Genomic DNA, 18,959 nt, shown 5'->3' on the forward strand with positions numbered 1-18,959 from the left:
TATTATACACCCAACAATTCTGGCTAAGTATATCCTGTTAGAAAATATTACATCAACCCTATAAATGGTTTAGTAACAGCTCTGCAAGGGCAGTGTTTAACTAAGAAGATACTTGGAATTACAAGTTGCTCCATATCATTTCTGTAATCTAAAACCCATCCTAATAGCCACCCCGGGGGTTGTATTTCAGATTGGTGCAGAAATGTCCAGTCTGTAGCAACACCATACCATCTCACTGTGGGTAGCAAATATGCAATAAAGTATGAGTTCATTCCTATTTCTGCTCTTCATATCTATGGCTATAAATAAAAGAAGTAGCTAAACTTGATCTCCTGTATACCCTTCTAGAGCACATATTTCATACTTAGACAGATGGAGGTAAGGAAAGAAATGGGCTGGGAATTAGGTTGCTGGTAGGAGAAGACTGAGGATGAACTCAAGGCTGGGAATGATCTCAGTTAAGCAGTTTGACTTTCCATCCCATTCTCAAAGCATTTTTACTCTTAATGACTTGCCAACTGACAGTTAGACCATTTTCTAGTTTCTATCTTATTTGTGAATATGTATGTTTATATTATATAGAAGTAAATACCACGGGTTGTAAATAAATATAAATATTCTCAGTTATAGAGGCAGATAAAAAATGAAGTCCTTGCCTTAAAGGGAGGTAATACAGTTATGACTCAAAGGCCAACATTAGAATTTTCAAAAATGTTATGGTCAAAACTGTCAAATTTGACTAGGGAGTTATTCAAATTTGATTTGATTTTTAAAAAAAATTCAATATTAATTTGATTTTTGAGATTTATCATACTTTGGCCCTTTAAGAACTGAAATTTGACTATTCACCAACTAAAACCTGCCTAATTGCTGTTTAAGTCAAAGGGAGAAGTCCAGGGATCAATTTGGAGTTGTTTGCAGCTTTTCTGACATTTTTTCTTGGAAAAAAACTTGTATTGAGTTTTCTAAATTCGATTCAAATTCAAATCAAATTTGAGTTTTCAGGTTGATTTAATTCATCTGAGTTTGAAAAATTCAATTTATTTATAAATTTGGTCAAATTTTGAATTTATGGGAGTTTAGGGGAGTTTCTAAAAATGAACTCTTAATATACAGTATCTGAGATATTCTGCCTCGGTGAGGAGAAAGCTACATAGGGTCAGGTGACCATAGCATTAGCGGCATGCTATGATAATAACAGGCGGTATATGTTATGTGAGTCTCCTCCTATTAATTAAAGAACATGCAATGTATTGTGGGGAAAAAGTGCTGGAAATGGTAAGGGACAGACAGATGGCAATCACTTCTACAAATAACTTTAAAATTGTTGCTAATTCCTTAGAAATACATTTTCTTTCATTGGCAAAATGTTTATTGTTTTGAATGCAGTTCCCCTTTAAATAGCTATCTTGGTAACTTACAGGAAACAGTGAAAGTGAAATAGACATATATAAATGTTCTGTTTATCTGCCTTTATGATTGCCTTTAATAATTTCCCTTTGTGATCGCTTCTTTTCTCTGCTTTGATTTAAAAGAAGCCGAGTCAGCAGTGATTTATATATCGACAGCTAAGGATAAGAATATGTGGGGCTACAAACCATTTGTCCTTCCATAGATTAACCTGCAGACTGCATTAGGCAAATTTGATGGCAATAAAAGACTTTGCCAATTTGTCTGGAAGCCATTCCTCCCTGGCGTTGTATTAACAGTAACATTTAATGCTGCTGTGCGGTTTATAAGGACAATGACGAATGGCCAGAGAGGCTAAAGAATTGTGCTGCACATCTATATTATCACTTTTCATAAAAAGCCAATTTACTTAATTGCTTGGCAAAATTAATCTGCCAAATTGAAGAGCTTTAGTAAGAGAATGGTTTCTCTCCTCGTGCAATCCAAGGCAGCGCTGATGGCTTTACAAACAGTTAACATTATTCTTTCCTGCTCAACTTTAAGTAAGACTCTATTAATGGTTTTAAAAGCAATATCCAGAATTTTCTGTATAATCAGTTACCCTACTCCAAAACACAATTTAATTGAAACTGAGGCAATGCAATTTTACTAAAAGGCCCCATGGAATAAGTGTTACCCCTCGGGTCACCATCCACCATCTCAATGTGGGCATAAGAGCCATAATTTAGAGTGATGGGATGAGAAGTGGGGGCTTGGGTTTGTAATGGAGACTTTGCATTAATAAACTTTGCTCGGATATTGGCGTTTTAGTTCTCTTTTTCACATATTTCCATTTTATCCAAATAATCCAAATTAATGATTTCCTTTTTCTCTGTAATAATAAAACAGTACCTTGTACTTGATCCCAACTAAGATTTAATTAATCTTTATTGGGGGGTTGGGTTGACCAACCAACTCCCCTTCAGATGTTCTTTACTGTAATTGCAACTAATAGCAGTATTTGTTTATCCCTATCTGTTCTCTGAAAACAGCCCAGGTCCCAAATCTTGAAACTGCAGAAGTAAGTTCTCATCCAAGTCTCTTAATCAGCCAAATTCTGCCATAGTGGAAAGCATTAGTTCAGAGGAAAAAAGACAGTTACTGCTCAGTTTTTTTTTATTACATTTCAAGTAAACAATTCAATATTTGTAATTAACGTATAAGGGCCGATTCACTAACTTCGAGTGAAGGATTCGAAGTTAAAAAACTTTGAATTTCGAAGTTTTTTTTGGGCTACTTCGACCATCGAATGGGCTACTTCGACCTATGACTACGACTTCGAATCGAAGGATTCGAAGTAAAAATCGTTCGACTATTCGACCATGCAATAGTCGAAGTACTGTCTCTTTAAAAAAAACTTCGACCAACTACTTCGCCATCTAAAAGCTACCGAAGTCAATGTTAGCCTATGGGGAAGGTCCCCATAGGCTTGGCTAACTTTTTGTTGATCAAAGGATATTCCTTCGATCGTTGGATTTAAATCCTTCGAATCGAATGATTCAAACTATTTAATCGTTCGATCGAAGGAATTATCCTTCGATCGTTCGCTCGAACTATCTGCGCTAAATCCTTCGACTTCGATATTCGAAGTTGAAGGATTTTAATTCCTAGTCGAATATCGAGGGTTAATTAAAGTTCGATATTCGACCCTTAGTGAATTGGCCCCATAGTGAATAAATGAAATTGTCACTACTCAAAAAAAAAGGTTTAGGGTTGTGTTCCCCTTTAAATACAGCAGAAGGTGGGATGCCGGGCTGACCTTTACCGATGCTTGGTTGTGGTGAATTTGTAATATTCTGTAGCTTTGTGGCATCAGGCAGTTCGCAAGCTTTGTCAAATTGTTTAAAGTCGTTGAGAGTCCAAGAAAGCCTGAGTAGACAGATATTAAAATATCTTACGGCCATAAAATTGCTCTTAACTGATTAAAGGACAACAGTGTCACTGATCATTCCAGGAAGAGGAGAGACTAATTTTTTCCTTTAGATTACCATCATCATTTTAATAGGACCATAACTAACGCTTGCTAATGAGACAGATTGCAGCAGGAAGCTTCAAGATGTTGCTAAGGATTTAGAAGGCAAACAGATAAAATAAATAAGTATAGCTAAGCACTTCAGCCTTTACTAGAGTTATTCTTCTATCCATTTTATAGAGGAGTCTGCTGATGATTATTAAATAATACATGAATTCATGTGAAATGAAAGTGGTGTGTTTTTGTCCTAAATAAGTTGTATGTTTTTTAAAGGTTAAAGTGTAATAAAGAATTCAGCTAGAGCTGCTACACCTTATGTTTTTGGGTTCTGAACCTGCCCACGGCCTAACAACCATTAAGCAGGGAAGCATACCTCCCAACTGTCCCTTTTTCGGAGGGACAGTCCCTCTTTTGACAGTTCAACCCGCAGTCCCTCATTTGTACTGGAAAGTCCCTCTTTTCTCTGCACTGAACAGCCAGAAAAAGAAACAAAGTTTCTCACTTAATTGGCTTTTAGCAGAGAGCCCAGAACAGCTAACAGGTGCAAATAAGATACTGTGTAACAATTTTGAGACACAAAAACACAGTTTAGATAAGGAGAAATATTTTCAAACTTTCATAACCTGCCAAATTTTGTAAAACAAACATGGTAATTAGGGGGTGTGGCCATAGAAAGGGGTGTGGTCAAAAAATTGCTGAGCTACGTGTGGGAAAAAAAATTTTGGCCCTCTTTTTACTTCCAAAATGTTGGGAGGTATGGGGAAGCTCTGTGACTCTTAGTAGCCTCCCATCTGCTAATTCATGTACATGATCTGGGCTGCTGTCACTTACCTGAAATGAGGGAAAGACTCACTCACAATATACAGGATATGAGCAATATAAATACACAATGCATGGCTGTATAGTTACTACTGCTGATGCACATTTTGTTTGGGCACTAAAGCAAATATATTGTAAACATCAGCCCTGAAGGATCTAATTTGACCAAGGTCACTACTAGAGTTTGACACAAGAGACATGTGCCTTGGAGCACTTGGGTGTGTGTGTGAGACAACTGTAGGGGGGAGAAAGTGGGTGAGTGGACAGTGGAGTGAATAGTGAGGAAGCCATAGAAACTGAGCAGTGGTGCAGCATGAAGACCTAGTGCTAGGGGGTTGAGGGATGGAGAGCGCTGAACCAGTTAGTATTACCTTGGGCTTTAACTTGTATTTCATTAATTTTCTTTGTTCTGTATTCTCCTTTTCTTGGAGTTTCTACTACAGACTTAATGTTTCTGATCCTTGCCCAATCCAGATGGCCTGTTTTCTGATCCAAATCCCTCATATGACTTAGTGTTTTACAATCCATTCGAGACTTATCACTACTATTGGAGCATATACTGCCTCTAAAACAGTGGTTCTCGAGCACTGGGGCTGCCCCTCCATAAAGGAGGTCATAGCAGTGGATAGGTATAGCCTGAAGGACATTTAGGCAAAAAAATTGTGGATCAGCTAAAGGCCACATAAGGGGCTACACCCAAAAAGTCTGAATACCTTTTCTTTGAGGGAAGTCACATTTGAATTCTGCATACCCATCTGCAAATTTACATCAAATCTGCTTTAAATCTCCATAGATTATGTCAAATTTCCAACTGCAGTGGTTCTCCTCTTTGGAGAATGTGTGCATCTAACATCAAAGGCGCCCATTTGGTGGGAAAAGGGCATGTTTTTTTTAATAAGGATGAATTATTTTTACTAAGTACATCAGGAATGCCTAATCTGTGCCTCTATATACGAATGTCCAAGGGATGATTGAAGCTGTAACGTTATTGGTTGGACATCCATGCATTATATTATTTTTCCTTTCCTTTTCCTTTATTATTTTTCCTTTGTTCTGTATTTCCCTTTCCTGGGGTGTCTACTACAGACTTAATTTTTCTGATCCTAGACCTATCCACATGGCCTATTTTCTGAACCCATTCCCTAAAATGACTTTTGGGTATCAGTTATTACTATAATACCAGTTAGTAACTTGCAATCCATTCTACACTTATCGCTACTATTAGACCATATACTGCCTCTAAAACAGTGGTTGTCAAGCACTGGGGCTGCCCCTCCATAAAGGAGCTCATAGCAGTGGATAGGTATAGCCTGAAGGACATTTAGGCAAAAAAATTGTGGATGAGCTAAAGACCACATAAGGGGCCTGCACCCAAAAAGTCTGAATACCTTTTCTTTGAGGGAAGTCACATTTGAATTCTGCATACCCATCTGCAAATTTACAGCAAATCTGCTTTAAATCTCCATAGATTATGTCAAATTTCCAACTGCAGTGGTTCTCCTCTTTGGAGAACGTGTGCATCCAACATCAAAGGCGCCCATTTGGTGGGAAAAGGGCATGTCTTTTTTTATAAAGATGAATTCTTTTTACTAAGTACATCAGGAATGCCTAATTTGTGCCTCTGTAGATGACTGTCCAAGGGATGCTTGAAGCTGTAATGTTATTGGTTGGACTTCCATGAATTATATTATTTTTCCCCTAAGATAAAGTATCTATTCTACCTGTATTACACAGAACCTCTTCAAAATGTGTTAACAATATTAATATACCACATATTAAATATTAGCATGTATATGTTTGTTCATTCTTTGCCATATGCTGCTCTTTACTTCTATTTGCACCATTTACTTACCAACATTAATTTTTCCACTTTTGGTATCCAGTACAAAACCATGTTCCTGATAGAGGCAGTGGCGACATAAAAGAAATGCTGCATTGGGCAGTCAATTATGAATTATCCAAATTTTTTGTTTTTTTGCACGCTTATACATTTAAGAGTCTGCTGACTGTAATCTTCCTTATTTATTACTATTTTACTGGATACAATAAATGGAAAAGATTTCACATGTGCAGTTATTTATAATATTTGTGGCTTTTTGCTGTTGTGGTTAGATCTATACATTCAACCACCCATAAAGAATATTCCCGTAGTGAACATGGAAATAAATGACCATAGAGCTTTAGTTTAGATCCAAGTACACTCCCTTAATAACTTAACTTGAGAAGAACACTTGATTGGAACAACATGGTGTGTTACATTTACTTAGTTTAAGCTTTTTAAGGAACCTATGGCATTCAGCTGTAGGGGAACATTTTCAAAGTTATAATTCAGCAAAAGCTTGATGGCATCCCTGTAAGATCCTTCTTGTAATGACTTCTTCTCTGGCTATGTATAAATTCCAAATTCATGGCTGATCATTAAGGATTATTTACTATTGGTTTTGTCAGAGGCATTAGGAAATTAAATAATTGGGCCGCTTACGTGTTTTATGTCAAAAGTGTTGGTTCTCTACATGTAAACAGCATTGCTCTGCATTTCACTGTATTTTTGTAGAGCTGAAGTGTAAAAATAGACCTTTGCCAAAAATATGTGATAAGTTATTAATGATTAACTACAGAGCTGTAGATCATTAGCTGACATTAAACTACTGTATATATTATATATAAATATTTGGAGATCCAGTGTATGTCTGTGCTAATGATAGCTTCTGGTACTGTTAGTAATGCAACTGTCAGGCCTCACCTGTCTAGATCCAGATGTGAGGAGACGAGGTCCAGCAGGAGTGTCATAAGCTGTGGCAGGCAGTAGTAGTATAGTAGGGGTAGGCAGAAGAGTAGTCGAAAGGCAGGCCGGAGTCGGATGCAGGCAGAGTTCAATCGTAAACGGATAAACAGGCTGGGGTCAGATGCGGGCGGAGTTCAGTCGTAAGTTGAGATCCAAAGCCGAAGTCAAAACCAGAATCAAATAGTCAGGGTTCCAAAATGTACAGGAGCAGGTTTTTATCAACAAGCACAGAGCCTTCCCCTGAGCGTCCTTTTAAAGAGGTATTTTGTCGCCAAACCTAATGACGCCTGGTCATCACGCCGCGCACGCTCACATTAGCAGACGTTTTTGACGCCGGCGCCAACATAAGATGATGCACATGCGTCCGCATCAGCGTCCATTTTGGCGCTCGCGCTCATGCAACCTCATTGCTCGGAGAGACTAGAAGCATAAAGCACTCATGCCTGTCCCAAGGAGCCTTCTCAGGTTATTCTATACCTGTCACTTTATGTGTGTGACATCTCATTGTCCGTATATGTCTTACAATTATCTAATACTTTGCCCCAAACATTACTTTTTTTATTTTTGTTTGATTTGTTAAAATATTGAAGAGTCCTAGATTAACCCCAGAGTTCAGCCTCCATCTATGTGACCTCAGAGATTTGCATTTTCAGGGGAAATTCAGTCATAGTAAGCTAAAAATATGACATGATATTCTCTGAGAGATAATGGGAGCTTGCCTGCAAAAGTGAGAGTGGAGAAGCCTGAGCAAAGCATCCATATTAAACTTAAATAGCTTATTCCTACACTTTCTTGCCAAAGATAGTAAAATTAACATGCAGCTGGCTCTTTTGATAAATGGATTGGGTTAGGTCACTGAGGGGATGCATGTGACATTAAGTGATTTACAGTGCTTTACCTTAATGAAATTGTTTCAACGAGATGACGCTGAAAGCTTTTAATGAATAGCTTTACTTGATGTAATGAAATTGCCTTCCTTGGGCATTTAATAAAAGGTGCAGTTATTATTTACTGGGGCTTTTTTTCAGAGCTTCTGTTTCTGCAGAGAGTCTGGAGCAAATAAGAGGAACAGGGCAGGCTAGTGTGTCTGTGTGTGACTGCAGCAGAGGAGTGCAATTGCAAGGCTCTCTATTAGTTTAGTGTGGCCTATCCTTGTAGATCCTTTAGCAAGCTCTCTTGTTGTTAACTGAGCCGCTCTGATTTAAAATCATCCTCCTAATGTGTCTCTTAGGCAGCTGGATTATAACCAGATCAGCTGTATTGAAGATGGGGCATTCAGAGCACTGCGCGACCTGGAAGTACTGTAAGTATTTCTCTTTTTATTCTTAAGGAGGGATTGTGCCAATGTTTGAGCTGTTTCCTTGTGTATCGCAACTGGTAATAATGTTTATCCGATTGTTTATTGCTATGAATTCCGGAAAAACACACTGTGCAACAAAGCATTTAAATCTAATTGTTCTGTGTACATTTGTTGCCATGCAAAAAAATTTGCAATTCATTTTGGAAAATCATTGACTATATCAAGGATCTGTTTTCCATTGCCTCATATTTTATTATTATTTCTCTTTATATAGCACCAATATATTAGACTGTGCTGTACGGTGGAAGATCCAGTGCCTGCCCCACTGCAGCTCACAATCTATTGTCCCTATTACAGACACACACGCACTCATGCACACATACACACACACACACACACTCATGCACACAGTGGTGGGGAGATTCAGGCCCCAAAGGATAGACCATAGAAGCACTACATAGGTATAAACAACATTTGGTATGCTGTGGTTAGGCCGGCCCAGTACAAATAGCATGTGATGCCCAATGACATGATTTACATTTAAGTTAAAATATCAAAATTAAAATGACCTATTTGCGTTGCTCATCAGCGCAGCAGCAACAAGAAATCTTTGCAGCAGTTGAACGAGTAAAGAATTATTTTGGAAAGTGAGCGCTGCTTGTATAAATCTGGTAGGAAATCAAGTTTAAAATCAAGACAAAAAAACATTTGAGGCCTTCTGCTCTTAGAAATGGATGAACAGGTATCGGATTCGTTATATGGGAACTCATTATCCAGAAAGCTCTGATTTAACGGAAGGCCATCTCCCACACATGGCATTTTAATCAAATAATTCACATTTTTAAAAATGATTTTCTCTTTTTTTGGTAATAATAAAACAGTTCCATGTACTTGATCCAAACTAAGATAGAATGAATCCATATTGGAGGCAACACTATCCTTTTGTGGGTTTATTTAATGTTTAAATTCATTTTTTAGAAATCCAAATTTCTTATCCGTAAACCCCGAGCATTCTGGATAACAAGTTACATAACTGTAAATAGTTTTTTGTTTAACATTAATAGTTAATCTAAAAGAAAGAACAATATAAAGCTATGCCAGTGCAGTTGATGATTGTTAGTATATTGCCTTCTTTTGGCGCTGATCTGATGGATTTACTGAATCTGCATTGGCATCCCCTTACATTTCCCACTTTTAAGCCTACAGAGATTTTTCTTATTCAAACTTGTTTGAGCTAGCTAGGAGCCCACCTTTAAACATATTTAAGAAGTCTTTTTTTAAATGGATTCTTTAAACAGTAGTGGCACTAATAATGCATAGGGTTACATATTCTGAGACAATACATCATAAGAATGGATCTATCTGAAATCCATTTGCCATTACTCCTTAAGACAAATGCACAGTTGCCACTTGGTTTAGCCATCATCTTTGGTGTCAAACTGTGAGACTTTAAATAATCTTGTGTTAGAAATGGTTAGAAGTAAAATATTCTAAGTGATGAAATTGTAAATGTTTTTCCCATGCATGGATACAATTTGCTATTCCCCTACAATGTTCACCACTATACAGTTGATTGGTATGGCCATCCTTAACTGAAGAGCTGATATAGCTTCTAATAATAAGTAACATTTAATAATTAGGTCATAATATGAATATGTCTACTTATCCCATATCAAACTGTGGAAGTCAATGCATGGTCCAAATAATTGTATGGCTAATTATTGTACATAAAAAAAAAATGTAGTGTATAATTTTCACTTTCAAAACATAAAAATCAGGCCATAAATAGACTTTCACAAGCTTTTGAAAGGCGCTAATCTGTTAATTTTTGTCAGATGAATTTTATTATGCCTCAAATGAAAGAATATGGTTCCAGGTCACCACACTATATTCCATGTTAGGAGGATGCTAAAAGTCACAGTTGAAAGTCATTCATGGTACAATGCATTAATAATTGGTTTATTATTTAAATCTGTCATTATCATTATAGCACCATGTTTAAAAATAGCATTAGGAATCCCAATGACCTTCCATTTGCTGACTCGCACTGTTATAGGGGAATCGTGATTGTTAGATTGATGGAGGGCACAGCAAGAAAATGCTAGAATTCTCAGAAATATTTACAGAAAAACGATGAAGGCTGTTAGTGAAAATGTTTATTTTATAATTTGAAGAAGAAATGAAACTGTGTAGATAAGACAGAGACCAGTTAGATAGAAATAATCCATTTTATGTTGGGGTAAATAATGTCATGTCATGACCTTGTATGACATAAAGAAAATTAGATCATAGTAAAAATAAAAACACATGAACCTGTTTTCATAGAAAAACAAACGGGACACATGATATACTGTATTGGTCACTACCACCCAAAATTCAAGCATTTTTATTTTGGAGAAACACAGTACTGTATATGAAAATATTAACTTTCCTATAGACTCTAAGGACTTCTTGGTGACCTTGCCTAGAGACCAGAACCTATGTACGACACATGCCTTATACTACAATAAATTGTACAGAGATTTTCCAGTAGATCAGGCTAAACAAAAGCATCTGATATTCACAGCCACACCCTTTTGTCGGTGAAGTTAATGGTGATACCAGAAATGTATACAGTTGTGTCTTTGTAGAAGTGAAACTTTCAATTTAAATACTGACGCAACAAAAAATTAAAAGCAGGCTTACCTCGATTTAAAATGTCATGTTAGATGTCAAAATTCAAGACAACACATTTTGAAAAATTACTTATGTAATATTATGTTCAATAAATGAGCAAACTGTTGACTGCCCAAATTATGGAACGTGATGTATATATGCTATATGAACAGACATCTATTTTTTTAATAAATTGACAAATTTCTTTCATATGGTCTGTCATCTAATAACTGGCTGAAGATTTTGTTTGTCATCTGAGTCATAGAGTTAACAGGGTATTTTGAAAGTTTTTGCTAATTGTTGGTATTTGAACTATTTTAAATGTTTTTCCAAAATGAAAGAATGGATTGTTCTTAATATGATATTGTAAAACCTTGGGGTACATGTGGATCTGCAATAGGCTATATTACATTTTCACTAGAAGAACTAGAAAGTATACAAGGGCAAATATTAAAAAATCCAAAATTGTCTAGTAGAAAGATGGCACAAGAGCATAAAAGAGTTTTTATGATGCCCACGCCCATGCATATAGTTATTCTAGCAACGCTCTAATGACGTACGTGGAAGGCGGATCCACTTTCGCTGTGAAGAACAGAAAAGTGTAGAAGCCGCTCTAGTAAGACCAAGTCAGTTCTAGGTAGAAGAAGGACTCTTCTTCTTGTGACTGCAATGTCCATGCTCCAAAGGGCTTCCTTCATGATGCTCTTTGCATTTTCCATTATTTGTATCTACTATGAAAGCTTTGGAAAGATCTCTACCATGTCAGGCAAGTTTTGTAAAGACTTGTTTCATTGATTAATAATCTCCTATTCTTGAATATTGTCTGTTTTATTTATCTTTTCTTACTTCGTGCATTAACATTTTTTTTCCTACTTTTGTTTGTATTTTAATTCTGCATCTCTTCTGTAGGTTACTGATTCATTTTTGCTTAGCATATAGACTTATCGCAATTACAGTGATTGAAGATATCATCCAAAAATGATGTCGATATGAAAAGCATAGCAGAAATGCACTTGGGGCAGTCTACTCAAACAATGCATCCGATTGTTTCTAAAAATATAGAATAGATTTTTGGGGTTTTTAGCTTTTTTTAAATTTTACTAAAACAATAACACTGTATTAAAAAGATTATGCACAATGTCTAATCGCCAAAATGCATCACCATAGATATCTTCAAGATATCTTTATATCATAGCCCTAATGAGGGCTTATCTGTAAGGCATTGAAATAAATTAATAAACTATAGTTATTGAGAACAGAAAGAGCAGACAGTAAATGTAAAAGTGTAGAAGATGGTGTGCTGCTCAGTTGAATAGCCAGTGTTTCTGAAGTGTAGTTGTGTTTCATGACCTTTTTTTGACTTGCTATTCCCAGAATGCACCTATTGCTTAAAATGCCTTGATGGCACTCTGTTGCCAAGAGAACTGTATTAATTGGGTTGTACAACTACAGTTTTCATTAGTGGCGCATTAAATAAGTGGAAAATGCCTGTGGGAAATGCAATGCAGACGGTAAAATGTTTCAGGCTAATCCAACGATATCTTTAGTTAAGGTTCATTGCCATTAATATAGTTGCTGTGCATGGCTATTCATTGCTGAGGAAACATGTTGAACAGATTTTTCAAGCCATAAACTTTGAGCTGCCAAAAGAAAAATATCCAACAGTATTGCAAATCCGTTTTGTTGCCTATGGTGTTTGACGTGATTTCTTTTATGTATTTGCAGCACTCTCAACAATAACAACATTACTCGACTTTCGGTGGCAAGCTTTAACCACATGCCTAAACTCAGGACCTTGTAAGTGTCTTCCAGCCGGGGATTTAAATGTTAATTTGGGGTATACGTTAGACTAAATAGCTATTGCTGAGAACTTCAACTGTATTGCAGCAGTAAGAATTAATGGAATATTTATTAGGTGGAAATGTTATCCAAAGTTGGTCATTCATTTGGAAATTTCATAAGCTCCCAATTATATTAGAGTTATTAACACTCCCTATTTTCTTTGTTGCACTGAGCTATAGTTCAGGGTGCTGGCTGACTCTAGGAGTCTTTATCACCCAACTGCACATATCCAGAAAAAGGTATGGGACCCGTTATCTGGAAAACCGTTATACAGAAAGCTCCGAATTATGGAAAGGCTGTCTCCCATACTCAATTGTATCCAAAAAATCCATATTTTTAAAAATTATTTCCTTTTTCTTTGTAATAATTAAACCGTACCTTGTACTTGATCCAAACTAAGATATAATTAATCCTTATTGGAAGCAAAATCAGTCTATTAGGTTTATTTGATGTTTACATGATTTTCTAGTAGACTTAAGGTATGAAGATCCAAATTATGGAAAGATCCATTATCTAGAAAAACCCCAGGTCCCAAGCATTCTGGATAGCAGGTCCTATACCTGTATATCCTTATGAACATCATCTATTAAATGTTCTCCTTGAAAGAACTATTCTTGACCATGTTATGTGGTCTAGTTACTGGCACGTGTCTTCTACATGTTAATTCAAGTATTGGTCCTTTAACACCATTATAATGAACACCAATGTGGTACCCTAATGGCTGGTGCACACATGTAGATTTTAAAAATGTGAAGAAATGTACCCCTTATAGTAAGTTCCTTGGGTTGTATAAGGACATTTTCTCCTGTCTTTATATGGAGGATCACAGATACTTCTAATGTTCATATATTGGCAAATAAGGTTTCATCAGCCTGCTAGTATGCAAAAAATAAGGACATGATTTCATATAAAGTTGAGAGTTACACACACATAGTTTACATAATATATTTACTGAAAATTAAAGTTTCACATAAATAATTGTAGAGTCCGATATACTAGGTAGGTCACATTTCATTTAAGAGCACAGACAGAACTTTGATTGGCTGTCACATCTGATAAATGGGAAATCTTTATGCTTTGATTACTTGACTGCAGGCAGACCTAATTAAAGAGAACTGGCTCTCTGACAATCTCGCTAACACAAAATTAGCTCTGGAGATTGAGCAGTGCGTTTTAATATCCATTACAATTATTTAGTTAGGACTGAGTGCATCAGCTAAAAAGAGCTAAAATTATATTACTTTGTCAGGGCTGACTGTAGGAGCAGAGCACTGAATTATGACTGTGAGCGTCCTTTTCTTTAGCTTGAAAAAACATAAAAGCCAAGCTGCAGTAATTTGCTTAATTTAATGAATACATTTGTCTGCTGTTTTATTAATGGGTAAAGTGCTTTTGGCCCTTGGATGGGAGCCATGATCTTGTGTAGGTCGCTGCCCATGTAGAGAGAACTAACTTAATTCCTTCTTGCACTGTCATTTACATCTTTTCATTTCAGGCACCGCATTGAGCACTAGTCCTAAGGGGCCAAAAGCAGCTAATCCCCTTTTCTTTGATTAAACAAAAAGAGAGGAAATCAGAAAAGGGATACAAGGGAGTGTTTTATATCAAATTATTTTTTTTTGCCTTGTTCAGCAGAAAATGAATGTGACCCGTTAGAGGATTCTGCAGGCAGTTTCTATAGAGACTAATAAAGCAAGACTTACTGATATTTCTAATTGGCAGCCAATTCTTTTATGACCCTTTTTTTTTTTTTTGCTGTCAGTTTTCTACCCCTATAGAGCAATTTACTTAAGACATGTTTCGTCTTTCTCCCCCAACTCTTTTGTTCAGACTGCGGCGACAGAATTCCAGAGCTCTTGTAGGTTCTCTGAGCCAACAGTAAAGAAATAAGGGTAAACTTATAGAAGGCAAATAATAAAGTCGGCAAACATCTTTTTTTAACCCCCTGCCCCAAAGAAAAATAAATTTAAAAGGATTTTCTGCAGATAAATTAGCAAACAGATGAAAAACAAAAGCAGCCAGGATTAACGATTTAAGCTTTTTAGTTCTGGGACACAATGTATTTTTCGAGGATCAAAGGGAATGAACTTTGAAATAGAGACTGTTTAATATTTTTTACAGGCATACACTAGATTTAAAATGTGCTTGTCATTATTATAACTGCTCTGCATTGCTTTATTTTCTTCGTTATTATTATAAACGATAATTTATTTAACCTGCTGCTTTTCCTATAACACCTTCAAATGTTACGGGCAAGAATGAGAGATTTCAAAGCAAGAGCATAAATAAGCAAATATAGCACAGGCTGCTTTTACAAAGCAGGATAGAAACAGTAAGATTCAGTAGAAGATCACATCCAAGAAGAACAAGCATAAGTGGTTACTTAAGGTGGCCATACACTGAGAGATCCACTCTCCCCGATATGCACACCTTGAGAGGGGGGGTGTTATCGGGGGGATCTGATCGTAGGCCCTAGGGCCCAATGATCATAACGGGTGGTTGGATCATGGGACATGGACATTAACAAACAGATGTGGCCGAGATCCGACAGGATTTTTAGTCCTGTCCAATCAACATCTGCCCGACTTTTATGCAGATATCAATCTGGGAAGCCCATCGGAGATAGACTCGGCCTGACGGCAGCTTTTATCGGCCCGTGTATGGCCACCTTTACTCATAAAAAGTAGGCATATCATCCATGTACACTCTGTGTACATTTTCTGTGGCTCTTAATACTCTTAAGGCCCTTTCACATGGGCCATTTCATCCCCCGGCGAGAAATCTCCTCTCCCAAAGGCAATGAAGTGCCCAGTTATACCTGTCTCTTACATTACTTAGAATTGCTGCATATAAAACACATTAAATATAGCGATTTCAACTAATGTAAAGGGGCAAATATTGTTAGGCACTTTATCACCCACGGTAGAGGAGATCCGGGCAATTAAGCACCCCGTGGGTCAGCTCCCTTACTGTTGGTATACGTTTTTAAAATATTTTTTACTTTTGTTGGTACTGGGAACCATAAAGGGAGAGCTTCAGGGTAAATGTATTAGCCAGTTTTTATGACTGCAGCAATAGCAATAGTTCTGCCTTCAGCATTATATCCCTGATTGTTCTTCTTGTTTTTATTATTCTTTTTTTTTTTTAATCAACACAGTCGACTCCATTCAAACAACTTGTATTGCGATTGTCACCTCGCTTGGTTATCTGACTGGCTGCGTCAGAGGCCCCGAGTTGGTCTCTACACTCAGTGTATGGGACCCATTCACCTGAGGGGACATAATGTTGCTGAGGTTCAGAAGCGAGAGTTCGTCTGCACTGGTAAGTACAAAAATGGCATTTTGTAGGCCTTTGAGAATATATTTTTATTACTTAGCGTGTTATGTATACAGAACTTTCCTTATAATTTGAGTGATTAGTATTATTCTTTATATACAACATAAGACCAACATATTCTGCAGTTCACCTCTGAAAGGAGGACAACCAATACATTTATGTTTAAGCAAGCACTAATGGCACTACATTTTTCAAACCAAGGGTCCTGTACCAGAGGAAGGACCATTGTGATCCAAAACATGTCATTTTTTACATCTCAGATAAACTCAAAACTTCAATGCACCGATAAACTCTCCATTGGACTTTTTTTTAATCTACTTCCTCTACAGCAAGCAAATGCTATAATAATTTTTTTCCACAAATGTGGTACTGATGATGCTTTTTTTTCTATTTTCTTTACATAAAACTTTCAGATGAGGAAGAAGGCAAGTGTTCTTTATAGTTCTTTATAGTGCCATTGCCGTATACAGAGTTATATTGTATATTGCTCCATTTTGCTTGTAGTGAATAATATACGTTAAGCTTAATTTAGGGGCAGATTTGTCAAGGGTCGAAGTGAAAATTTGAATTAAAAAAAATTGAATTTCAAGCTATTTTTTGTGAACTTCGACTTGGGAATAGTCCAAATTCGAATTCTAATTTGAAAAAAAAAAAATCTAAAATTTGGATATAGAAATTTATCATGTATTGTCTCTATAAAAATTCGACTTCAACCATTCACCATCTAAAATCTGCCAAATTGCTGTTTTAGCCTATGGGGGACCTCCGATTTGGAATCAATTGGTGGACTTATTTAGAAAAAACTTTGAATCAAATTTGAGCGAGTATGAAGTTACTTTGATTCATACTTCGATTCATATGATTCGAATTTGAATGAAAACAGCCTATTCACCCGGAAAAAAAAACTTTGACTTTTTTTAATGAAATTATGATTGGTCTTTTTTAATTCGAATTCCGAAGTTTTTTTTTATTCGAAATTCAACCCTTGATAAATCTGCCCCTTAATGTTTTTTTTCTAATTCATGGCTTTTTTTCTTTTAATACATTTATATTATAACAGACTTTTCTAATGTAGCAATGAAATACTTTATAGGAAATTAATTGTTAAATTAATGACATCTCATTTAGGGAATTTGAATCCTGTCTCGCCTACTTGTGACCTTTGGCAAGCCATTTTATGATGTCATACTAAGCATCAATAGAGTCCTTAATCAGTGGGGGCAATAAAAACTGAGAGTGGTCATATTATCTGCAGGCAACAGTTGAAAAGCTTTGCTCTAAAAGACAGTGGTTTATGGTAATCATTGCTGCTAGTTATAGATGAATAGATGGAAAGTCTAACAGAGGGAAGTCCACTTATTTAATCTTCAGCGATAAAGCTTTCTCTACCTAGGAAAAGGCTTTTGTGCTTTCAGTAGGAAAGTGATGAAAACTGAAGTTTTATAAGATGAAATTAGATCCATAACTCTTAATTATAATAGTTTAAGAAGCTTTCTTTCTAGAGAATGTTTTATAATTTATTTTATATAGTGCCTTCATACTACAACGTTTTTCCGTTGTTTGCATCAGTCCCTGCTATAAATAACTATACAGCAACAAGTGGGATATTTGCTTTCCTTATTCTAACTGCACTAGTTAAAGTGGACCTGTCACCTAGACATAAAAAAGCTGTATAATAAAAGTCTTTTTCAAATTAAACATGAAATCCAAATATTTTTTTTAATACAGCATTCATAGCTATTGTAAATGGAATTAAAAATTTCAGCTGTCAATCAACTATTGCCTGCCCCTCCTCTATGGCATAGAGGCGGGGCAGGCAATTACTTTCACTTTCTATTCAGCACTTATTAGTTGTCACTGCACTCCCCATATTCCCCCCCTGTCTCCTCACCATTTAATTGTGTAGCCAGTGCATGGGGATGGGCATCAGGTCCCCATTCTGGTGCACAAACAAGATTTTGAGATGATTTAAGGCTTATTTTAATAACAGTGTTCAAAAATGGCTCCTACCTCCTTGCTATAATTATGAATTCCCAGACTAAAGGAAACAAGATTCAAATAATTTATATAGTGTAATTAAAGTTAATTTTGCTTGACTAACATGATAAAGTAGGATTTGGAATAATTTTTTCAGATGATGGGTCTCCTTTAAGGCTACTAACTGGCTATTTTGAGTTACCGCAGAGTGAGCAGTTATCTTAATAAATAATGATTTAAGATTACATATTAATGAAGCACATATTTTCTGCATCCTAACTTTTAACTTTAATTTTCAGGTCAGCAGTCATTTATGGTCCATTCTTGTAGCGTCTTACATTGCCCTGCTGCTTGTACATGCAGCAACAATATTGTAGACTGTCGTGGAAAAGGGTTGACTGAGATCCCCACTAACCTGCCAGAGACAATAACAGAAATGTAAGTATTATTTGCTTATATCACGTATACATTAGGTAACGATGCAGTGGGTGCAGGGCCATTTTGCTGTTTTACCTTACCTACAAGAACTGGATGATCAGCCAATTTGGTTGTTTTTAAATCATCTGCTCAATATGTAGTCAATATGTAGCTAATAAATGTGGCCAAATGAGACATAGTTTAATTACTTGGCCTGTAAGCTGCCCAGTCAGATCAACCTGGGAATCGGCACACAGTTTCCCGAAGTTAATAGAATAAATAGAAGAAATGGTGGTGAACTGAAGCTGAACAGATGGGAAGTAGTAGGAGAACATGTAAACGTGTCTAAAAAGTATAGTACTTTTTTGTGACATATGATAGGTTCAATGGAAGTTTTATAGCTGTTT

The 18,959-nt window shown here is 36.3% G+C and overlaps 1 protein-coding gene across 17 annotated transcripts in view; it reads left to right on the forward strand.

Moving 5' to 3' along the window:
- The window catches only part of LOC108698051 (slit homolog 2 protein), a 198,125-nt gene that overhangs the window by 125,753 nt on the left and 53,413 nt on the right, over positions 1-18,959 (forward strand). For 12 of the 17 annotated variants that reach the window (XM_041588212.1, XM_041588218.1, XM_041588217.1 and 9 more), the window contains exons 6-10: positions 8,257-8,328; positions 12,706-12,777; positions 15,980-16,143; positions 16,572-16,583; positions 18,435-18,573. In XM_041588212.1, the coding sequence (XP_041444146.1) occupies positions 8,257-8,328; positions 12,706-12,777; positions 15,980-16,143; positions 16,572-16,583; positions 18,435-18,573 (459 nt within the window). The remainder of the gene's footprint in view (positions 1-8,256; positions 8,329-12,705; positions 12,778-15,979; positions 16,144-16,571; positions 16,584-18,434; positions 18,574-18,959) is intronic. The other 5 variants (XM_041588216.1, XM_041588239.1, XM_041588263.1 and 2 more) reach the window with 1 other exon arrangement.

The sequence above is a fragment of the Xenopus laevis genome, chromosome 1L (assembly GCF_017654675.1).
Source record: "Xenopus laevis strain J_2021 chromosome 1L, Xenopus_laevis_v10.1, whole genome shotgun sequence".
NCBI lineage: Eukaryota > Metazoa > Chordata > Amphibia > Anura > Pipidae > Xenopus > Xenopus laevis.